We start from the raw sequence: 24,950 nt of genomic DNA on the forward strand, positions 1-24,950 counted from the left end.
TAGGATTTGCTACACACCGCGGTTTACCCTTCCCTTCTTCTGGGCCTACATCTCGGCCTGGGCGCCTCGGCCACGGCTGCACAGGCTGCCTCTTCTCCCGGGCTGGGCATATAGGGGAGCACCCATCACCTTGCCCCCCCAGCTCTGCAGCCAGAAAGTTTCACAACCTCGCTCTCCTTCCCCTCCGCCTACTACTGTATTACTGCACACTTCCCTTAGAACTCCAAAGCCACGCGGAGTTTAGATCCGCCGGGTGAAGGCGGGGCGAGGGGCGGCAGCGAGTAAGACGTCACATCGCCGAGCCCAGCCATTGGTCGCCTCCTCAGTTCCTCCTCCAGGGTCGCTCCAGCCTCCCCTCCTTTTGAAAGTCTTCCTCTCGACGTTCTGGCCCCGCCCGCCGGGCACGCGGCGGCGTCCCAATCAGAGAGGCAGGAGAGGGAGCAGGGGGCGGGGCTTCGCGTCTCTAAGTCTCCGGTTGCGTGGCGAAGCGGAGAGCGCGCGCGAGAGGGGCCGGGTGTCGAGGGAAGCGGCCATGGCGGTCGGGAAGCGTTAGCGAAAGAGGCCGCTTGGGTTCGGGGCCCGGCCATGGCGGGTCCCCCGCGGCTGCGGCCGCTCCCGGTGCTGCTGCTCGTGGTCTTCTTGGCCGCTCCTTTCGTCGCTTCCGAGCTAGAGACCGGCAAGGAACGAGAGCCGCCGCCGCCCCCTCAGCAGGAGCAGCAGAAGCCGCCGCCGCCTCAGCCGCCTGCTGTGCAGGGACCGGAGCTCGCCCGGGCCGAGGTGAGGGATGCGGGCGGAGGCTGCGCCTTGTGCGGGAGGCCCCCTGGAATGGGCTCCGGTGTTGAGGGGGACGTCCATCGAGGACGGCCGGGGAACCGGACCGGCTGTGCGCTTGTCGTGCCCTCACGCAGGGACCGTCCACAACCGGGTGCCTCCCAGATGTTGGCCTCCAACTGTCATAATCCACGGACCACGATCGCGCTGGCCGAGGATGATGGGAAGTGTGGCCCGACGCGTCTGAAGTGCTTCGGGTTGGGGAAGTCTGGCCGCACTTCCGCCATTCGCATCACTCTCCAGCAGGCTTTTCCCTCTCTTCCTCCCACGTCAGATAGCTTCTTCCTCCAAAAAGTATATGAACAGGATATGTGATCACAATAGTTATTTTTTTTAAAAAAACTGTCAAAAGAAATTAAAAGCGGCCAAATTGGAAGCCCAATGTCATTTTCATGAGCTAGTTTCTTCCAATTTTAGGAAATTACAAAAACCGAGAGCATTGATGAAAATAATACTATATAGTGACAGATTATGAGACTGGAAACAAACAAACAAAAAACCCCAACAAAATTCTCAAAAACTAAATTGTGCCTCTGGAGTGGCCCACCTTGTCTAACTGGATGTTTGCTATCTGGCAAATAATTTTGGCTAGTATTTTATTGCCTAATGCAAAGCCAGAGGCAAATCACCTTGAATGTCCATTTCTTGCACAGCTGGTCAAGTAGCTGGGAAATGCTTACACAATTTCCCTTCCACTTTGCATTTAGGCAACAGGATAGTAGGCTTTTTGTGGTTGATGAAGCGGTCTATCTCCAAAACGTTATGCCTCAATAAATATGTAAGTATTTAAAGAATGTACTATACAACATTGGTACCAGAACAGGTATAGTAGTTTCAAAACTGGAAAGATGAAACTGCTACCTGCTTGTTTGCTGAAAAAGATAAATCTGAAGGAAATTTCTTTCATCTGTGTTGGTTTAGTTAAACTGGGATCAGTACTGCCATCCCTGATGGCTGTTCTGAGGGACTGTCCATGAAGCAGGTGCATTGTTGTGGGAGCAGGCAAGTGAAAATGCCACTTCCTACAATCTGGTACATAGTACTAGGGCAACACTGAAGAGTGGCATAATGTTAGAACTGTAACTAAAAAGTATAAAGAAATAATCCTGAATGATGTTGGAGAAGGCAGGAGCAGTGTGTATTCTTGAAAAGGAGAATGTCACGGTTTAGGCTCTTGTAGGATCCCTACATCTCCTCCTAGAATGAACTTCATTTCTTAACCATAAATGCATGGTCTTAGACTGCAGTTGTCAACACTGAAAGGAAAATACTAGGCATATATCTGATAAGTATTTTCTTTGTTATGTAAGCTGCATATCTCTTTGTATGAAAAAAGAACATGACCATCAAAGGAAATGAATGTATTAGTCATAGTTAGAGATGGAAGAGCAAAGTTACCTGTAATTTTACTTCTGTCCATCATAGAAGATAGAGTAAAGCATGACTTCAAAGTTGTGTCATGGTTTATGAACAGTCTGCGTTAAAATCCCTTCTTTCCCATTCCCTCTTGATTCATCATCTAACATATATTTTTACCAGATTGCTTTGTGTACAGGGCAAGATAGTTAAGAAGAGAGGAATTGTTAAGTGACTTTATGTCTTTACTGTAATTGGCATTGCACTGCACCAAGCTTAGTTTTTCCAGACACTTTTGCAGGTGTACAAAATTGGAGTTGTTTGCAGCTCTGTCCTTGCTTTCTACTCCAATATGAGGAAACAGCAAAAACAAACAAGCATGCAAAACCCCACATTCCACCTGTCCTATGTGGACTTCTGGTACTACTTTATCACTTGCTTTTTCTAGAAGATATCATAACAATTATGTGCAGTACAGAAGCTCAGCAGCCCCAGTGTGGTATAGTGGTTAGAGTGCTAGATAGAATTTATATTATTCAGGAGATTTTGATTCAGCTCTCCCCTCCTTGGCAATGAAACTTACTGTTTGACGTTAGGCCAGTCTTATCTCTGAGCTGGATCAACCTCACAGGGTTGTTGTGAGGACGAAATGAGGAGGAGGGGGCTGTTCATGCCAACCTGGGTTTATTGGAGGAAGAGTGGGATATGAATGTAACAAAGAAGCATGGGACATTTTCTAAAATTTCTGCTGGTCAGGGTTGCAGATATAGGTACCCTGCTTGACAGTGAAGTCTTGCTTACTGCAGTTCTTTCCCTTCTTAGCTGATTGCTTTTCCTCTCAAACATGTGTTTTCTATCAAAATAGCAGTATCAGTGGTTCATTGGGATATCTAAGGTCCAGATACCTCTACCTTCCAGGAAACACCAGTATAGGCACATCAAACACAACTGTTGCCTAATATTTAAAAACACTATTATGTATTTTTCTGATAGAGGTCTGTTTCTGAGATACATACATCTTGCATATCACAAATGGAAATCACAGTTTTAAAACAATGGTCATTACCAACTGATGCAATCAGAATGATATTCCAGTCCAGATAGTCCAAGTCACCATGACCGCTTAAGAGCCTTGAACAACATAGATTTTGTTTCCACAAGGTAAACAGAGACAGTTCACATTTTCTGTGACAACATAGATTTTGTTTTTACAAGGTAAACACAGATAGTTCATGTTTTCTGTCAATAGCTAATTCACAGGTGTTCCCTGAAACTAGCCTTGTGGTCTCCAGTTGCAAGTAAGGGTTACCCTGCCATTCTGATTCATTTATGATACTACAATTTCATTTGCCAAATTAGATACCCCCCACTTACTAGTTAAAAACTTTTGGACACTCTGAGGTTCTCCAGTTTTAACTCCATGAAGCAAAGGACGAATTAGAGACTATTCCTTCAAAAAGAGGATCATTATGTGATTGCCAAATCAGATGATTGGTGAACAGATCTGCAAGCTAGTTGTTTTAAAAAAACAATTGACAGTACCATCCCTGGTAACATTTACTGGGTAGCGGGTTGTGGGCATATCAGTTAATTGTAAATCTACAGGCTTTTTATAAATACAGCTAATGAAAAGTTATATTAAGCTTTAGATTCCTAGCTTGTTTCCTGTCTTGTTCAGTTCTAATAAGGTACCACAGTCCCAATATTGTGTTCCATTTGGCAGGTCTTGTGATACAGTTCAGATTTATCAATTGTAACTGTCATTGACTGATTAAAGGAAAATGTCTTTGACTGATTGAAAGAATGTAATTTTAAAAGTACAAAACAGGTGGCCTTCTTCAAAAATAAAATTAATCTCTTTTTTACGTATGAGATGAAGACAGTGACCTTACAAGAGATAATTAATACTAATACTGCTTAAGCAATGTAATGATTAACTTAAATTTTAATATTAATTATCAAGTAGCCAGGAGTTTCACAAAAAAATCCTGAATTTAATCTTTTGCGTACTGTACTTCTTAACAACATGACATTAGCTTGCTTGTTTGGAAATATGGCCAATTCTTAGATGCAGGTTTAGATATGTTGCTACAAGTGTTTCTCATGGACAAAACCAACTTTTCTTGTTACACTTGATCTCTCTTTCTCATGGATGAGTCATCAGTGACAAAGGAGTAGCATGGTGAAACATGTTCTGCATAGGAGCTGAAAGTTTAAAAAATGTAGCAACTTGAAGTTGTAAAATGCTAAATCTTACTACTTAAAATTATTAAATCTGTTACAACATACATGAAGAATTTATGTTAATATCCCATAGCTTATCTAGTTTATCCACAGTCTTCATGTGTTTTTCTCATTGTGTTGCAGTATTCTTTGATGGTGGATTTTTAACAATTGTGTTTCTTTTGGGTAATATAAGATTCACTAATCTGTTGGATTCAGAGTGGATGTTAAATTGTATTCTCCTTGTCTCTTAGTCTTACCTTCAGAGGAACTGAATATTTTTCCTTGTGTTTTCATGCAAACATATGCAATCTCAGCTACTTAAAAGAAGTTACGTCACCTTGCCTGTACATCAGAGTGCTCTGGCATAGTGAATGCTCCTTCCACCAGAGGGGATTTAGATGGTAGTTGGAAGGTACACACACTTTTGAGCATGAATGCCTTTTTGTAGAATTCCTTTCCTAAGGAGGGCAATGCCTTGCACTGATGCTGCTTTTTTTTTGGAAAATATTTACAGTGGTGCCTTGACTTATGAACTTAATCCGTCCCAGAAGATGTTTGTACAGTATGTCAAAATGTTCTTATGTCGAAGCACCATTTCCCATTGAAATGCATGGGAACGGGATTAATCTGTTCCAGCATTTTTTTTAAAAAATCAACAACCAGTCTTAAGCTGCCTCTGATCGCACTCACTCCCTGGCTGGACTCGGCATCCCAGGCTTCCACTGCCACCGTCACCACCGCAGCCGGGAGGTGAACCGCTGGACCATCCTGGGCATGTTCAGCCATCCAGGCTTCCACTGCTGCCAGCCGGGCTCAGCCTCCCGGGCTTTCACCACTGTTGCTGCCGGGAGGCGAGCTACCGGACCATCCTGGCTGGGCTCAGCTCCCGGGCTTCCACCGCTGTCCTGGCGGCAGTGGAAGCCTGGGAGGCTGAGCATGCCCAGGATGGTCTGGGCAGCTCGCCTCCTGGCAGTGGCGGCGGCGGAAGCACGGGAGGCTGAGCCTTCCTTTTCCTAACCGTTGGGGCTAAAGAGCTACAAAGAAGCAGCCTCTTCGCCACCAATGATTTGTATTTCCAGCCTTTTCCCCCTGTCTTTTTCTATTCGTACATCGAAGCTCCGTTCGCAAGTAGAAGCAAAATTTTGCGACCGGAGCTGTTCGTAAGTTGAAATATTCATAGATAAGGGCGTTTGTAGGTGAAGGCACCACTGTATCTTCCTAGCCTTCAACACCTTCTAATTGCATATTGGTGAGTTTTGATTGCTTGATCTGATTCTTTCACTGGTTTTCAATACCACTGTTTTCAGTACTGTTTTCTATCCTGGATTCTTATGGTGAAGAGTGCTATAGAAATTCTTAAAACAGAGTGACATATCTGGAGTTGCCATAGTAGAGAAAAAACTACAGTGGTGCCTCACATAGCGATGTTAATTGGTTCCAAAAAAAACATCGCCATGTGAAACCATCGCTATACGAAACACCATTTCCCATAGGAATGCATTGGAAACCGGTTAATCCGTTCCAATTGGAACGGATTGCCGTTGTTAAGCGAAAAAACCCATAGGAAACATCGCTAAGCGAAACAATGTATCCTCCATTGGAATGTATTAAAGCTGATTCAATACATTTCAATGGCTTTGCGAAGTCAATTTTTGCAATTTTAAATGTGTCATACAAGGGGCAAAAATGGTTTTAAATGCTTGGATTAGCTTCTGCACCCTCTAAAACGGATGCAAACGTTAATTTGGCTTTGATCTGACTTTTCGTTAATTTTTTCTGAATTTTTTCCCCCCAACTTTTGACAGCTGTCAAAATCTGACAGCTCCATTATTTCCTATGGGGGAAGAAAAAATTCACAAAAAATTAACGAAGACTCAGCAACTGTTCTAAATTCTTGGGTTCGTTAGAGGACCCCCTAAGTCGTGTGCAAACCTGATTTGGCTTTGATCTGAACTTTCGTTAATTTATGGTGAATTGTTTTCTCCCCCATAGGAAAGCATGGAGCTGTCAGATTTTGACAGGTTCATTGGTTCCTATGGGCCAAAAAAAATTTCACAAAAAATTAACGAAAAGTCAGATCAAAGCCAAATCAGGTTTGCACATGACTTAAGGGGTCCTCTAATGAATCCAAGCATTTAGAACCGTTTTTGACCCTTCTAAGACACTTTTTAAATTGAAAAAAGAAACATTGTTAAGTGAAGCAGGGGACCTAAAATTGCATTCGTTATGCGAAGCATGGTCCCAAACTTCGCTAAGCGAAAATCGCCATAGGAAACATCGTTATGCGGAGCATATTATTTTCTAAAAAACACATCGTTATGCGAATTCATCGCTAAACGAGGCAATCGTTAAGCGAGGCACCACTGTACTTGTTAGCTGAGTGTAAGTTACAAGTAAGGAAATTATGGGTGGCAGTCAATTGCAGCCTGGATTTGGGGAGAGACAGCAGTTAGGAATAAAATGCCATCTCCCAAAAGGTAACATGAAAATCAGCAGATTGCAGGTGACTCAAAGTCTGAAGTGCAAAATAATTTCATACTTCAGTCTTTGTCAGGTTATTTTCAAAGATAAACCATGACTAGCTAATGAAGACATTAAATATTAACAAAAATGTTAAGTGAAGGAGAAATATGCTGAAGTGGCTAAAATTCTTAAGATAAGATCTAAAGTAGCTTTTCTGTTTTTCTCAATTATATGTAGTAGAATACAAAAAGTAATATGAAAAATTTCCATGATACTCAATCTAAAATTAGCCACTGAACTGAAAGATGAACAGATTAGTTTTACAGTTCAAAGTTTTATCCTGAGGGACACTGTTATTTTGTTCTTACTTGTTAGTAGTTGTTCTTACCTGTTAGTGGTTTTCTGGGAAGTAGTTCTTTCCTTCTCTTTCTCATTCATGAGTCAGCATGATTTGGAAATTAGTTTTTTTCAGCCAGTTAAATGCTAACATTAAAAAACCTTGGGAATTTGATTTTTTTAAAAAATCAAATCTGTTTTCTGTGATTGTTATAACAATAGTAGTTATCACAATGGAAATGGTTCTTGGTGACATCAGTGGGAATTCTTTGACATTATGTATGGGAGCCAGTGCAGCGTAATGAAGAGTATGGCACTTGAATCAGACCTTGTCAAGCTTTCACTTAACATGTGACTTTGGGCCAGTGTCAGTCTGAACTTGCTCATGAGTTTATTGTGAGGCTAAAACTGGATGACCTCCTAAAGTATGTGGATGACTACAAAATTGTCCCAAAATCATAAGCAAAGATATAAATCAGTAGTATGTTTTGGTACACATTAGATTTAGTAGAAGTTGTTTTTGTTTTATTTGTTTCATTGTATTTGTGCATGTTTGGATTTTTGTTCTCGTTTTGATTTATGAGCTGTATATCTACAGTTTGCAAAGTGTGGCTGGGGGACTGTGGAAAATATAGTCAAAAAAGTAATTTTTTAAAACATCAGATTCCAATGTATGCAGATGTCACTTCACCACGTTTCTGTCCATATCATCTCTCATGAGTTGCAGGCTCACTAAGAGTGTATTATGGTGATCTCACCAGAAAATAAAAGTTCACAGACAACACCTTTCACTTTGTAACAGCTAGAACTGGTACATATAACTGAGTGTCATATGGCACCATCAAAACTAGAGATGGGCATGAACCTTGGTTTGGAGGTTAATGCTGGTTCCCTTCCCCCACCTCCTGGGCCAATGACCTACTCACCAGTCAAAGTACGCACCTCTCCTCTTCTTTGGCTGTTGGACCATTCCCCAGCAGGAGCATGGGTTTGCCTGTCCTGCCGCCTTGTCTGAGTGGAAGATCGGCCAAGGAAGCAGGGCAGGGAAGCCCATGCTCAGGGCTTAAAATTTTTCAGAATGTCTCACCAGTCAGTCAGAAATTCCACCAGTCAGCATGACCGGATTATAGCCTTGCAAAATTAGGCACTTTCTACATAACAATGTGTACAAACCCAAAATAAATACAGTATACCCTCAGACTTGGGTTGCTTTATTACCTGCATGCCTCTGGGGTCATGAAGTGGTATTTTGAATACCTTTCTTTTGAATGTCTCCAACAAAAATAAAACTGAAAGCAAAAGTGCCCAGCCTCTTAAGGAGCCAGGTCGTTCAATTGAAATTGGGAGCAGGGAATCTCCATATTCTCCAGCATGGGACTACAGTGGCGCCTCGCTAGGCAGTTACCCCGCATGACAGTTTTTTCGCTAGACATTGACTTTTTGGGGTCGCTATAGAGATTCGCAAAACAGTGATTCCTATGGGGGAATTTCGCTGGACAATGTTTGGTCCCTGTTTCGCAAACCGATTTTCACTAGGCAACGATTTTGACAGCTCCCTCTGCACTTGCAAAATGGGTGTTTTCAGGATCTAAGCTTCGCAAGATAGCTATTTAAACAGCTGATCTGCGGTTCGCAAAGCGGCTTTCCTATGGCCAATCTTCGCTAGACAACGACAATTCTTCCCATTGGAACACATTAAACAGGTTTCAATGCATTCCAATGGGGAAAAGCTTTTCACTAGATGATGATTTCGCTAAACAGCGATTTCAGTGGAACAGATGAGTGGAGGAGTGGATTCTTCAAGCCCTGACCATGCTCCTGACTGGTCAAACAGCCAAAGAGGAGGAGGAGAGGAGCATGTGTCGGCTGTGATCCAGCCTGGGAGGCAGAGGATGGGAGTGCACGGCACCTGTATGTAGTGTAGTGTGTATGAACCAGCATGAACCTCTGAACTGAGATTTGTGCCTTTTTCTAATCAAAACCCAATACAGTGGGGTCTTGACTTAAGAACGGCTTGAGTTAAGAACATTTTGACTTAAGAACCGCTCTCATAGGAAAATATTGACTTGACTTAAGTACTTAGATTTGAGTTAAGAACTGAAAAAAAACCACGTGGGAGGCAGGGAAAGTGCAAAATTTGAACTTTCAGTTAACTGTTGGCCAGTGAAAAGGGTGCCTGTCTGCTTCCTCACTCCTCCCAGCGTTTAGAGAGTGGATTGGGAGACAGTCTTCAGACTGCCTGGTACTGCCTGGACTGTATTTTCCCTGCCTTCCCTGAACCTTTCTTGACCTAAGAAAAAAAGAAACAAAATATCCCCCTCTAGTGGTTGAAGGCGGAATAGCAGCTTCCCATTAGTTTCTATGGACGGAAAAGAGCAGATACGGATCAAATGGTTTTCAATGCATTCCTATGGGAAATGCAGATTTGACTTGAGAACTTTTTGACTTGAGAACCGCCTTCCAATACGGATTAAGTTCTCAAGTCAAGACCCCACTGTACATTTATTGTGACATGAGGCTTATTAGCCTTGTTGCTGCCATAGGCAGTTGTGGTAGGCAAACATGGCTATTCTTCTGATACACATTTGAAGCTATTTAGTATATTCGTCAGCTAATGCAAATGACACCATCTTTTTCCATGAAATTTCTTTCTGAAGTTTCTCCATTAGTCTCTTGAGTGACCTCATTCTAGAGCAGCGGTCCTCAAACTTTTTGGGACCGTGGACCAGCTGAGCCTCTGAGGAAGGTGGGACACTGTGCTTGCACGCATGCTCTCTCACTCTCTTGGGCGCATGCGTGAAAGGGTGGGGGGCGCCAACACCAACATGAGCGCTCCCCCACCCCTTCACACATGCGCAGGAGCACTTGCATGTCTGCCCATGCACCCGTCCACCCATTCACGTAGGCGTTCTAGAGGAAAGACAAATAACTAACTTTTGTAAATTTTCCTCTTGCAATAAAGCCAACGTTTTAAAGGAAACTTCAGATGGAATCTTAGTGAAGAACTGGACTTGCTCAGCAGTACCCATATATAACAAGCTAATCGGAAAATGTGTTAAATTTGAAGAGCAAAATTGAAAAAAAAATCATGTTAGGATGTGATACCTTTATTAGCCTAACTGAGAGGCTACACAATAGTGTGCAGCTGAAGTTCCTCAGAATTGTTCATCAGGCAAGGTGGTGAGCAGAACAGAAAAAGGATTCAAGGGTAAAAAAGTATCTGATGTCCTAAGCTACAGTTTCCATTTAGATAATTCCAAGATGTAAAACTGGCTGGTGACATTCATATTAGGTTTTACCAGGTGCTGAATTAATTTTAGGATTTACTGTACTTGTTTGTTTGTTTGTTTGTTTGTTTGTTGCATGTTTATGCCACCTTTCTCCTGGTGAAGGTACTCAAGGCAGTATTTATATAGTTTAATAAAGGAACTCTCCCAGGTTTTTTGGGAAGAAGAAACAAATACAAAGGCAGATCAAACAATTACTTGGTTACAATCACAGATCACCAACATGTAGCTATTAAAATTTTACAAAAATTTATTAAAACATTAAGAGTATGTTTTTGACCATGTAAAATTCATCTGTTAGAATATCACCACACCTAGGCAGAATATGTAGTTCTTCTACTAAGAAAACTGGAGTTCTTTGTTTACCAGATTATTGAGAATGTGGACAGCTGATAATTTTGATTTCTTTCTGTTAGTCTGTTAATCTCAAAATATTTTTAATGTGCTAGAAAGATTCATTTAAAGCAATTAGACAGAATAAGTGTTCACTGCAAACATTAGTTTTAGTCACCATCAGAATGTGAGTCCTCAAGAAAATGTGAAAAGGAAGATTGTAGACTTATAACTGTTTTCCTTCAACTCAGTCTTATCTTCTTCTTTTCTTTTCAGAAAGGGCCTACTCCAGTTGTTCCTGTCCATTCTGTTAGTGAAGACTCTGCTGATAAGACTAACCTGGGATTTATCCATGCATTTGTGGCTGCCATATCTGTCATCATTGTGTCTGAACTTGGCGATAAGACTTTCTTTATTGCAGCCATCATGGCAATGCGTTACAATCGCTTAACAGTGCTGGCTGGTGCTATGCTTGCCTTGGGGCTGATGACATGTTTATCAGGTTAGTGCTATGATTTCAGTGTCCCAACATATACATACAAAAATCACAGACCGTAATATGGTACTTGAGTGCTAGGTGAAAGTTTTGCACAGCCAGTTTGCTTTCTGGAGTTATCTATCAGCAGTTGCTGCTGCTACTGCTGAAGGAGGTCACATTACTGTAGTTCAAAAAGTGGTTTATGTACTATGGAAGGGACTGATACAAGAACATTAGATCTGTGTGAATGTGTTGTGTATATGCAGAAATGGTAGTCCAAAGAAGCAATAATTGTTCCTACTACTTTATTTAGATTAGCTGAAATCTTATCAGTCATTTTAATGACTGAAATCCTGTTGTTTAGATGCACTGGAGTATATCCATTGAATCAGTGAGGATTTGGCAAGTCAACTCTTCCACTGAATCAAATCAAATTATCCATTTGGTCATATTTGACCATTGGCGAATTCATGAGCCAGCTCTCTCCATGATTTCTGATCTTGTACAGCTTTTTGGCTGCTTTATATTTTGTCCAGTGTCTGCTTTGATTACATAGAACCAACAGGTTATTTGGTGTTCTTGTCATCTTTTACCACTGACCATTCCAAGCATAACGTCTTTCTCCAGTGATGTTGATTGCATGACATGGCCAAAATAACTAAATCTGAGTTTTGTTATTTTTCTTTGATTCGAATCACCTTAGTCTAGTTGTGACTTACTCTAGTGCAGTTAAAGACTAAAGTAATAAGATTAATAAAATAGTCCTTCAGTTAAAATTTTGGCAGTGGCAGGAACTCATTGTGTGGTTTCAGAAAAGCATCTCAGTCCAATTTTTACAATATGGAGATAATGCTGTCTTTTTCATTTGTAAGTGATGTTTTGTACAATTCTGTATGTGAAATTGTTTGGATATTCTAAAGAGCTAGCAGAATGAGTGTCACTCCCTCTTTTACCTAAGAAAGCAAAATCTGGCTGCTGACTTTGTAGGTGGAAGTTGTTGTAAACTACTTGTATTGCATAAAGTCCTGCAGAACTGGCAAATTAGAGGTACTGTACAACACTGGTTTTTTTTGTAGGGCCTTGGTAACACTCCCTACCTTGCAGCATGTTTCTGACTTAACAAAGTAATTCTCTATTATCCAGTCTGTAAATGGAATTCTGTTAGGCAGAGGGAATAAGCAAATTGTACTTCACAGGATCCAAACTGAGATGTTTACTCTTTCATCTTCAGTTTTGTTTGGATATGCCACCACAGTGATCCCCAGAGTGTATACCTACTATGTATCAACAGCACTCTTTGCAATTTTTGGTGTTCGAATGCTTCGGGAAGGCCTGAAGATGAGTGCAGATGAGGGACAAGAAGAGCTAGAGGAGGTTCAAGCAGAACTCAAGAAGAAAGATGAAGAAGTAAGTTAAATGAAAACACTGTAGAATAGTTTGATGAAGATAAGGGGACACATCTGGATGCTTACTTGCAACTGTTTCTGGTTATAATTTGTTCAGCAGGGATATAGTTGATACCAGCAACAAACTTTCAAAGTTCTTATGTGGTTAACATTTGCATAGCAAAAAATACCTTGTAGTATGTTTTACAACTGATAGAAACTGATTTGTGCTATAAGAGCAGGAGCGGGAAACTGTGAGATGGAATTTAAAACTATACCTCTTTCTTTGTTTTGACTTGCAGATGGAGAACTGCGGTTATTTTAGTGACATTTGGACAATTGATTCTGCTTGTAGCTTGAGTTGACAAAACCCTCTTAGGATCAGTAGGTTTTTATGCTTAGAGCACTCTCATGCACACACATAGCCTTTCTTGGATTATTACTTTTAGCATAACTCAGTGCATGTTTTGTATACAAAACTCACAAAATTTACAAAGAGCTAGGATTTGGAAGTACATTATTCAGACCCTGTTCCCCTGTCTGTTTTTTAGAATATTTTCATTGTTCTTTTATTCTTGGTAAAAAGGAACACAACTTTAAACAGTAACAACTTCCATAATTCCTTTGATACTTCATTACTTTTTTTTTTCTGGAATCGCTAACTGAGATCTGAACTGACTTCACCTGAGAAGAGCTAAAGCGATTCCACTTTGGTTTCCATTTTGAAGTCCGCTTACTTGTGACTTACGTGCTTTCGATAAAAGATAGGTAATGCCAACAGTCTAGTTGCCAGATTTGCCTTGTAAGATCTGCCAGATACCAATTCTATTTCCAGAGTTGGCACCATGATGGGAACAGAATATGACTTAAAAATAAGAAGGTGTGGAGGTGAGACTTCTTTCTGTGGCTAATAATGTTTTTGAGAGGTTCCAGGAGTGGTTAGTAATCTTGGAAACAAGGCATGCGAGCCCCTTGTTTTTTTGCTCTTAAAAAGCCCTAATCTTTTTCTGCAAGTTTAGCAGTTGGGGTGGAGGCAACCTTTTGCTTGCCATTGCTTTAGATACATTCTGTTTCCTTGCTGGATGGGAAAAGGAGGAATGTTGAAATCCAGCATAAGCTTTAGTATTTGTTATCGTAAATTTGTTACTTCAGAGTGGTCACTGTGCCTTTTCAATTAATGCTGGAAGAATGGAAATGCTGAATGGAACAGTCTAAATAGGCAGCAGTAAAACATCTGCAACTCTGCTAATATGCCCTGAAAGGTTATGTCAACTTGCAATGTTTTATGACATCTTTTTGTTTCTAGCTCCAGAGAACGAAACTGTTGAATGGCCCTGGAGATGTGGAAATGGGAACAGGCCCTGCTATACCTCAGAGAAGATGGCTGCATTTTATTTCTCCAATTTTTGTGCAAGCCTTAACTTTAACATTCTTAGCAGAATGGGGTGACCGCTCTCAGTTGACCACAATAGTTCTGGCAGCGAGAGAGGTGAGTGAATTGTTTTTTAAAAAATGAACATGATTAAAACAGAGAGACCAAAATTCTCAAGCTCTAATTAATTGTAGACAAGTTCAATCTTATGACCTCAAAGGGGGATGAATCTTTAATTAGCATGGCAGTTCTCTTCTCCCATGTTCATGCTTGCAAGACCAATTTAAAATAATATTCTCTTGTACCTTGTCTCTGCCATTTAATTTCTTTTATGAGGGCTTTCCATGCTCCTTTTAGTTGTTTGTTGAGAAGTCATGGAAATTGATGTTAACAAACTATATCTGAGAATCACAATTTAAGTCAGTTTCATCCATGTTCTCTTTATACCATTTCATACGATACAGTAGCTAAAATCCAGTAATAAGGTGCAATTAGAGTAGCCCTATTGAATCACTGGTGATTTGGTGACTCAGCTTCTTTGTAACTTAAATTGTTTCAGTGGTCTGACACTAGTTGTAACTTACTAATGGAATTCAGCCAGTAATTTTTTTTAACTATTAAGCCACATCTGTCTCCCTGCCTTTGGTGATCTAGGTGCTGCCTCTGTAACTTGCCTACCATTCTAATTTTACAATTGGCTTACTTACAGAAAGTTTTGTAGTACTGTATTAAATTATGATACCAGTGTGCTTGGCAGCAATGCAGGAACAAATGTGATGGCAGCATCAGTCCCATCATTGCAACAAACACTCAAGGAATGTCTTGCATATTGGCTGTTTTTATAATCATGTATGAATAAGAACCCCCTTCAACATCAAAAAAACTAAGATTATGGCCACTGGTCCCATCACCTCCTGGTAAATAGAAGGGGAAGATATGGAGGTGATGACAGATTTTACTTTCTTGGGCTCCATGATCACTGCAGATGGTGACAGCAGCCATGAAATTAAAAGACACCTGCTTCTTTGGAGGAAAACAACGACAAGCCTAGACAGCATCTTAAAAAGCAGGGACATCATCTTGCCAACAAAGGTGTGCATAGTCAGAGCTATGGTTTTTCCAGTAGTGTTGTATGGAAGTGAGAGCTGGACCATAAAGAAGGCTGACCGCTGAAGAATTGATGCTTTTGAATTATGCTGGAGGAGGCTCTTGAGAGTCCCCTGGAGTGCAAGAACAAACCTGTCCATTCTGAAGGAAATCAATCCTGAGTGCTCACTGGAAGGACAGATCCTTAAGCTGAGGCTCCAGTACTTTGGCCATCTGATGACAAGAGAAGACTCTCTGGAAAAGCCCCTGATGTTGGGAAAGTATGAAGGGAAGAGGAGAAGGGGATGACAGAGGACAAGATGGCTGGATAGTGTCATTGAAGCTACCAACATGAATTTGACCCAACTCCGTGAGGCAGTGGAAGGCAGGAGGGCCTGGCATGCTCTGACATGACTTAACTAAACAACAACAACAATGAATAAGAACAGAAAGCTAGAAGAACAAGAAAGAACAAATGAAGAAAGATAAGGTCCGTTAGTGAGAGCCATTTGGAAAGACTGGAGAAAATCCTATTGCATAGCCGTGCCTGTGTAACTTGATGTTGCACAAGCCATTGCAAACATTGCACCAAGTCATATCCAGGAAGCAGTTCTCTCGGTGTTATTGTGCAACCTGGCACAAAGAATGACTGGATATGACTTTTTGTGAATTTCTCCTGGTGTAACTTTAGGGGTCTCTAAACTTTTCAGAGTGAGGGCCACAACATATATGTTCCAGATTTTCAAGGACTGAATGCACATGCATGTATACCTGCATGCATGCCCTCACACTCCTGCCTGTATGCATTCCTGCCCACACACATTCACTCCCACCCACCTGTGCGAACGTGCGTGCACCTGCTCACCTGCTGGGCCAGATAAAAAGGCAAGGTGGGCTGGATGTGGCCTGCAGGCCGTAGTTTGGAGCCCCCTGCTTTATACTATACCAAGTGCAACAGGATTTCAGCAAATGCACACCATGGTGGTATTCAAGAATTTTATTGTTTTCCCTCTTTGTTGTAACTTACTTTGAGATCTTACCTTAGTGAATAAGCTATGAAGCTTATTAAACAAAAGCAGGACAGTGTGTTGTCAGATCTTGTGGTGACTGAAATTGGAGGCAGGTGAGAAACAGCTAATGTGTTCCTGCCTTTCTTCAAATGGATTGGTGTTGCTGCATGAGCTTGTGCAAGACGAACTGCAGCAGTTTTATCCTTTGAGAACTGCGCTAATCACCCCTTGACTGGGAGATTCACTGAGATATTGCAGCAGTGGCTTATAGTTTAAATTCCTGGAATCAGTTTGTTATATTACCGAGAAGAAACACAGGATGAAGGTGTTCCAGTGAGTTTTTTTCTCTGTTGTTTATTAAACCAGAAATGAAGATTATTTAGCCCAATTACCCATTAGATCCTCTGTTCGTTGCAGGTGGGGACAGTAGCTTGCTCAACCCCTTCTGAGTCTGTAACCCTTCACATGTAGTTAAATCACAACTCCCTTCATTGTTGGCTAAGGTAGCTGAGGCCCATCTGGAAGGCGTTCTTCCTTCCAGCAACTAATCTCTAGTTTAAATGTATTCTGTCTCTCCTCCTGTTTCTTTCTTTAGTAATATTTATGTTTTTCTGCTAATGCTAAAAAGTTTGTAACGGCTTTTGTCTCAGCCTCAGAGCTAAATAATCCTTTACTGATTTTTTTTAAAAGACAGCAGCCTATGCAATAATGATTCTATGTGGCCTCTAGAGAGGCCCAGATCAGGGCTGATGGGTCCTGGGCTGAGAGGTTATAGGAGATGCCACCTCCGGTATAACACTCATTTAATATTTGTCTGTTTGTGTTCAAACCAAAGAAAATACAATACAAGGATTTTCCTGAAGTTGTGGAATATGGCATTTCTTGACATTTTAGGAGAAAATTGGAGAATACTGCTTGAATATTTTACCTTGTATCTCATGTTCTCTAAATGCTAGAGATTGCTAGTGGTTGTTTCAATGACCATTGGGCTAGCTGATGCTGCAAAAGAGTGCTGGCCATCATGGCTAACAGACTAGCATAGGTAACCTCAAAGAATCCTGATGGGCTCCCTGGAGATGGTAGCTTTGGGGTTCTTCTAGCCTTACTGGGAGGGGGGTTCTAGTACTAGCTGTTTATTGCAGCTATGTATGGAGAACCCCCACCTTTCTCAGTTTGTTTTCACCTACCCATTTACCCTAGTCACATCATCAGTGTAGAACAAGAATGCAGCAGTGATTTCGATGTTCCTTTCTCGCCATATTCTTAAATAAAGGCAGATGTGGGCATACTGAGGGAGGTAAGAGAATATCTGTAGTTTTTTGCTGCACTTGAATATGATAGCTGTAATATCATTTGATGATCTCTGAAAGCCTAGTAGCTAGCTCACATGTTTCTGTGTTACTTGGACCCTGCTGAGCAATTAGCCAAGCCTTCTTTAAAAAACAAAACAATTTCTAATCAAACACAGGTGGACATTTCAAATGAACTCATTAGTTTTCAGCTCCCTTTAATGTAATTTTGCCCGCATCTCAGGAAACATTTGTCGAATGAATGAATGAATGAATGAATGAATGAATGAATGAATGAATGAATGAAGCCTAATTAATCCTAACTTTTGATCTGGTTGATAGTAGCTTTGTGTGTTTATGCATCATGACATCCTTCTTCAGAAAAAGCTGTTAATAATCTACAGCATACAAAGAGCACTAAAAAGTATATTCTCTATTTGTGCAGGATCCCTATGGTGTAGCTGTGGGTGGAACAGTTGGGCATAGTTTGTGTACTGGCCTGGCAGTGGTTGGAGGGCGAATTATAGCACAAAAAATCTCTGTTCGGACTGGTAAGTAAACTCTTGAAAAGTAACTTTTCTGATCCTTGGAAACTGAAACAAGAAGGGGAGGATTTTCACACTGAGAAATTTGTTATACATGCATTATGATGATGTTGGATACTTAGGTTTTTGGTTAAAACGTCTATCTGTTAATACCAGGCAATACAAAAAATTTGACTGTGTCTGGTATTTTTCACTACTACTACTACTACTACTACTACTACTACTACTACTACTACTACTACTACTACTACTACTACTACTACAATAAATAACAGACATAACAGGGAAGGCAGGGAAAGCGGGAAATTTGAACTTTCAGTTAGCGAAGAGGCTGCTTGTCTACTTCCTCGTTCGTCCAAGCAGTTAGAGTGGGAAGAGAGACCTGGGACTGCCTGGTATTGTCAATTTAAATGTAAAATTTAGTTTAAAAGGTGCTTTGTTTGGGTTAAACGGTGCTTGGGTAAAAGGGAGCTCAATTTGAGTTAAAACCTGCTTGGGTACAAACATGCTTGCTTGTTTTAAAAGCTGCTTGTTTTGATTTAAAAGGTGCTTGGTTGAAAAGGTGTCTGTTTTGGTGTAAAAGGTGCTTGATTTAAAAAGTGTTCTTTTTAAACAGGGTTCATTTGTTCCCTCCATGGTTTCTTGTCTTTTTTTTAACCTATGCCATCTTAGGTTAAAAAGAAAAAAGGAAAACATTCTGCCCCTAGTGGTAGGAATGGATTAACCAGCTTTGCATCAGTTCCTGATCAGGGAACTAATGCTTTGACTTACAAACCACCCCTCGACCTAAGAACCAAAACCAGCCGGAATGGATTAATGGGTTTTCAGTGCATTTCTATGGGAAATGCTGATTCAAGTTACAAACTTTTTGACTTACGAACATCCTTCCGGAATGGATTAAGTTCGTAAGTCGAGGGTTGATTGTAATTAGATACCCATCTGGAATAATAGATTGGACTCAAAATGAATTAGAATAATTGGATCGAAAACCATGGAAACTAATGAACATGCATCATGCACTACATCTGAAGTTATGTGGGCAGATTATATTTACCACACACAAAAAAAAAATCACAGGCCATGGATTTCTGCAAATAGAGCAAGTAGTAGAGGAGGGAAAAAGAAGCCTAAATGAGTATATCAGTACAAGCAGAGAAAAATTACTGAAGGTGCTGAAAATGGAGAATATTTTGAAAACAACAGAAACAAAGGCTCAATATAAGGCACAACAATTTGAAAAAATTAAACAGTTGGGAAAAAACACTACATGGATAATACCCGAGAAATATTAATGCAAAGCATGTTTATAATTCAACATGGGCATGACTAAAACTGGAACCCTTAAAAAAGAAACTGAAGGCTTGATTTTTGCTGCACAAGAGCAAGTGCTCCTTGTCCTGTGCATTGTCATGAGCTCAGCTGAAGATGTGGAATCTGAGGGGTTAATTACATACAGCTGAGGAAAATGCTGGGCAATCAGAATCGCAGACAACTGAATCACCCCCAGATTCTCTTCCCCCAGTAGCCAGAGTGAGGGATAAGCTTCGACAAAGACTCATGACACGATGGTCTGAGGCTCGCATGAATGCTTCCCATAGGAACATCAGGTCAACCAGCCCTGAGTTTTAGCAGGATGAAGTGTTTAGATGACTGCTGCTGCTGTAGAATCTGCACCCAGAGGCTTGGAAGCTTGTGGAAGCATTCTCTGGCTTGTATCCACATTCCTGCTGTCTTGACCCTTGACTCTTGGACTCTGACTTCTATGGTTTGTATTTTGGCTTTGGTAATTTGGCATCTGCTTTGTATTCCCCGGACTTCTGACTTTGGACTGACTTATTGGACTTTCACGTGCTGTATCCCTTGGAAATGTGACATGTATATGTTTGTGCTGAGAGGCACCAGTAGAGAGTAATGTACAGCATACTGTTAATAGTGTAAATTTAGTGTCACCTCATCATCCAGACTGACTTTTACACTAGCAGTATTACAGTTGCTGGAAAGCTGATCATGGCAGGTATTTCTGGCTCCTCATACTATTTGTTCCCATTAGGTGGTTTCAATTTAATAGGCACATGAAGACCAAAGCATGAACATACACATTTAGGATGGTCAGGGCAAACCAAAATTAAGTGGAGAAACCACAGGCAGTGTTCATAGTTTGGAAAGGATCATAGCTCATCAGTAGAAACCATACTTTACATGATAAAGGATCTCAGCTTCTATCCCTGACATCTCTTAATAGAGCTGAGAAAGTCTGTGTTCTGGGACACTGGAGCTCTGCAGTCATCCTTGTCAACAGTACCTACCTCGGTCTAATAGTCTGACATGGGATTGGGTAACTTCCCTAAATTTTTGCCACAAAGTTCCTATTTATCTTGATGACTGTATCAGTTTCGCCATTTCCTTTTTCTAATGTTGCCTGCTCCCTGCAGGCAACCCATTTTCTAGTACAAATCCTCAGAAAGGGAGCAAGGCTGATACTGACAGTCCACTGTTTAAAAGTCTTGCTTTAATGTCTACCATAGCGATGGTAGAACAGGTTACTTCATTTGAGCAAGACTATCAGCTTAGTGCTTGTGGATTCTCCCTCTCCCACTTTCCATGCTGTCATGCATGCTGCTTCAGGAATCATGATCCAGAGTCCAGTGGTGGACTACTATGGGTTCCACTGCTTGCACCAGAAGCAACTGTCTCCTTCTTTCTGCAATCTCCCACATGCTCTAAAAATCTCCTCAGAAGACTGGTAAGAGAGGGGGGTATAAGTTCAGATTCTGATGGTGTTACCCTGTTTTCCCGAAAATAAGACCTAACCTGAAAATAAGCCCTAGTATGATTTTTTCAGGATGCTCGTAATATAAGCCCTACCACCAAAATAAGCCCCATTTAAGTGAAACCCCACCCTCCACCATTGTTCAGCAATGAGAAAAAAAAATGACTGCATTTGAAATGTAGATTGTGGTACATGAACAAAATAAAAATAAAACATCTGAAAATAAGCCCTAATGCTTATTTTAGCTAATATAGGATCCTGTCTTATTTTCAGGGAAACACAGTAGATGCAAAAGTATATGGCTGAATCTTGGTTAGAAGTTGCTTAAGTGCTTTGAGAAGACATGCAGGCATGGAAGATCTTTACAGGATTAAACAGAGCTCTGGGATGCACTATTAAATTTCATTTACTCAGGATCTAACTGTTTTCTCTTTTTTTTTCCCCACAGTAACAATCATAGGAGGCATTGTTTTCTTGGCATTTGCATTCTCTGCACTATTTATAAGTCCAGATGCTGGCTTTTAACAAAATATTTTCCTGGGAAGAGTGAGAATGAGAAGCAGCACATCTCCTCTTGTATTCCTGTATATAATGTACAGATACTTCATCAAACAAGCACTGAAGATGGGATGCTGTAACTTTTATAGAAACTTTTAGTTGGGAACACTTCGTGAGCACAACCTGTGCTGAAAATCTGTTTATTCTATATATTTAGAATATGAATGATGTTTGCTTACTGTAACTCAGGTAAACTGAGACCCACCTCTTGAAATTTTGTGAGGTTTGCTACTTTGTCTACGGCTTACCACTCACTCCCCTTTTGGACAACTGGCTGCTCCCTGTGATTAGCACCGTCACCTTATGAAGCGTCTGGTACAAATAACTAGGAAGAACCTTTTGCTTCTCATCTTACAGCCCAAACACTTCATTGCATAATCAGAAAAAAGGAAATGAAGAGCTGTCCTTCTGATTAACTCACCTGCTCATGAATTGATGAATACTTGCTTTGTATGTGACTTCTGAAAATAAAATCAGGATATTTGGTATGCAGTGTGCTATTCAATCTAACTGTCTTCATATACACTATTAGATATTTATCAGATGAAATCCCTTTTTGGTATTTATACTAAGCATACTGCATTTCCAGATGAAAGTACTTAAGTTGTCCATTGTTTTTCTTTTAATAATTAAAATATTTAAGAATATGAATGAACTAGGTGTCACCTGTTACCAAAACGTAAGTTTAATTCAGAGAAAAATACTGCTCTTTTTTTTAAAGATATACAAATGTTACTTTTTATTGCCATTAGTGTGTTCTTGTAAAATTTTCTGTGATTTATTAAGGTTCCTATTCTACAACTATTTAAGTAATGCATTCAACATTGTTCATTCTGATACTTCACGCATTTGAAAAGTCTAATGTTTATGTCCAGGATGTCAGATTCTGCTGTAAAACAAATACCTCTGAGGCCTGTGTAACTGTGCTTGCATATAAAGTATGAAAAGTACAGTAGCAGTAGAAAAGAGAGTACTTTTGCTAAAGTAATCTTCACAAACCTTTATACTGTATTTAATAGGGGAATTAAGCACACATTTTATACTTGCTAGTTAAGAAACCAGATTAAGTAGCCAAAGAGTAAACATTACTTTTAGTTGATCAGGCTGGAAAGATGACTTGAAAAATAAATTCCTTTTTAAGTGTGACCTGTTATTTTTGTTTTTACTACTGTGGTTCTCAGCACACAGAGATTCTAGGTTAGTACTTTGTAAAAAGAAACATACATTTTTCTACCTATTTCAAGCAGTCAAGAGTGATAGAAAAAGTACTATGTGCTGTGCTTATTGTTGCTTAGCAGTACATTGACTCAAGTCACATTTCCTTTTCAGAGGTACACATGTTGATGAAAAGAATTCTCAGTTTTTCTGGGAAGGACAGGATTATCTGTCCAACGAAAGCTCTATTTTGTGCTGTTACTTGCTTTAAAAAAATTTGAAGGGCCTGGAACCTTAGGAATTATTATTCATTGAGGTTAACAGACCTTTCCCAGTGGCATCCAAAGATAGTTGCTGGCTAACGTATCTAGGATTATGTATTTTCAGGCCTAAAGGTATAGAGAATGTTACAGCCTTGTATGCAATGAGGTGGATGTTCAAGAAATCTTTGAATTGGATGACTTTCCAGTACTGTATGAAAGAATATCTGTTAAGCCATGCTAATGTTTACTGAAAAATCCTGTCTGGACAGCCAGGAGGTATTTGAACTGAAATATTTGATAATCATTAGTGTTAGGGTAGACCCATGAACTTGATTCAGAATTCCACTTAGCTATACAGGTCATTGAGTGAACATGGACTAGTTAATCTCTTAGCTTTACCTCCCTCACAGGGTCCTTAGCATATCTGCATTCTTGCTTTGTAACTGTAATACTTTAATGAACCATATAGATTCTTAACCAGAAAGTCAGTGTGGTATAGCAAGCCTGTGAGATTCAAAGGGTTGTTGTGGAAAAACCTCCCAAGCTCCTGGAAGGAAATTACACTGTTCCTTGGAACAACTGAACCCATTCTAGCTCAAATTTATGTTTTGCTTAAAAATATGCGATTGACTTTGCTGAGAAAGATGACTTTGAAACTGTGATGTTGTATAATATTGTACTGGGACTCATTCTTACTGATGAGTGTTATGAAACTGGCTGAAATCCTGTAGTTTAGGACAGTAAATTGCAACTAGAGAAGACCCAAATAATCAGTAGAACATACGGTGGAGCTGACTTGCCAAATTCCTCTGATTCAATGGGCCTACTCTAGTTGTGACTTCGTACAGTAAATTACAGGATTTCAGCCAGTGTTTCTTCCCTTTTTACAAATGTAAAATTTTCTGCATTACATGACTGATTTTGTGAAACATGACAATGAAATGGGGAAAATTTTACTAACTTTGCAAATGGCTTTTTTTTTGTCCCAGTGCTGGTGCTGTTTTTACTATACTGTAGTTATTTAAGTAGTTCTCTTGCTACAGCCATTACTATTGAGTTTTGCTGTGTAATCCATACACAGCTTTGTTCTACTAATAGGAAGATTTGTGACGTCTGTTCACCATGTGGGTATACTGGCCATTTTGGAACTATAGTCTTAAGTATACCTACTCTTAACTAAGTCTTACTGGGGAACAAAAACCAAATTTTCCTTTCTATCAGATGCCATTTTCAGTAGCTGAAAGATTAATGTAAAACAAATGGAGACTGTAACAATGATACATTTAGCAAGCCAGGCTTTCCTCAGTTATACTCTTCCAGTCTTCCCTGAAGCCTTAGTATTTAATGGTCAGTATCTTGCCAGCTTTTTGTAGAGGGTTCTTTTTTTCTATATACTTTGTGAATTCTCCAAGTCTACTGGTATCTCCTTCTGATGCCTCTTTGTGTGCATAATAAGCACAACAGCTTTTTTGTAGGGGATAACTACTGCCAAAGAATAAGATATCTTTGAACAACTGAATATATTCCAGAAATTGTTTCAATACGCAGTACCATTTAAGCCATTATTATGGTTTGTAGTTTGTAGATAAGAAACTAAGATTACATGGAACAAAGGACCAGGTGTAAACTGCAGTGTAATGTGGCAGTTGATACTGGTTTTCTGTGTCATTAGAAGTTGCTAATAGAGTGTACGCTGGTTCTGAGAAAACTAATTTTCAGCCTCGCTGGGCAGGGCTCCGCCTCCCCCTCTTACAACTTTGCTCTTGCATGTGCATGCAACTCTGCCTCTTTACACGCAGGGTTCCATCACAACTGGAACCAAAGGGGCTGAAAACAATCACTGCATGCAGGAGGAGTAAGGTGCGCTTCTTAGAACCTTGATCAGATACAGTATATCACAGAAGTGAGTACACCCCCTCACATTTCATAAATATTTTAGTACAGTGGTGCCTTGCTTACCGATTTTAATTGGTTCCAAAAAATTCATCGCTATGGGAAAACATCGCTAAGCGAAACACGGTTTCCCATAGAAATGCATTGAAAACTGGATAATCTGTTCCAATGGGAACGGATTACCGTCCTTAAGCGAAAATCGCCATAGGAAACCACTAAGCGAAATGTGGTTCCCCAATTGAAATGCACTGAAATCTATTCAATGCATCTCAATGGGGGGAAAAATTACAACAAATTTAAAAAGAGTCAGAACA

The 24,950-nt window shown here is 40.4% G+C and overlaps 1 protein-coding gene across 1 annotated transcript; it reads left to right on the plus strand.

Annotated features, from left to right (window-relative positions):
* Window positions 1–460: 460 nt before the first annotated feature.
* Window positions 461–22,471, plus strand: TMEM165 (transmembrane protein 165). Its single transcript, XM_020792523.3, has 6 exons — window positions 461–777; window positions 11,109–11,334; window positions 12,542–12,717; window positions 14,002–14,184; window positions 17,898–18,003; window positions 21,216–22,471. Exons 1-6 carry the CDS (start codon window positions 586–588, stop codon window positions 21,290–21,292), a joined length of 960 nt encoding a protein of 319 aa, XP_020648182.3. The 5' UTR covers window positions 461–585; the 3' UTR covers window positions 21,293–22,471.
* The last annotated feature ends 2,479 nt before the right edge of the window (window positions 22,472–24,950 follow it).

Source organism: Pogona vitticeps, chromosome 5 (assembly GCF_051106095.1).
Source record: "Pogona vitticeps strain Pit_001003342236 chromosome 5, PviZW2.1, whole genome shotgun sequence".
NCBI lineage: Eukaryota > Metazoa > Chordata > Lepidosauria > Squamata > Agamidae > Pogona > Pogona vitticeps.

Coding starts and splice junctions, on each gene's coding strand:
- TMEM165 (XM_020792523.3), top strand. CDS start 586: ATGGCGGGTCCCCCGCGGCTGCGGCCGCTCCCGGTGCTGCTGCTCGTG. Junction 778..11,108: donor CGGAGCTCGCCCGGGCCGAG/GTGAGGGATGCG, acceptor TTTTCTTTTCAG/AAAGGGCCTACTCCAGTTGT. Junction 18,004..21,215: donor AAAAATCTCTGTTCGGACTG/GTAAGTAAACTC, acceptor TTTTCCCCACAG/TAACAATCATAGGAGGCATT.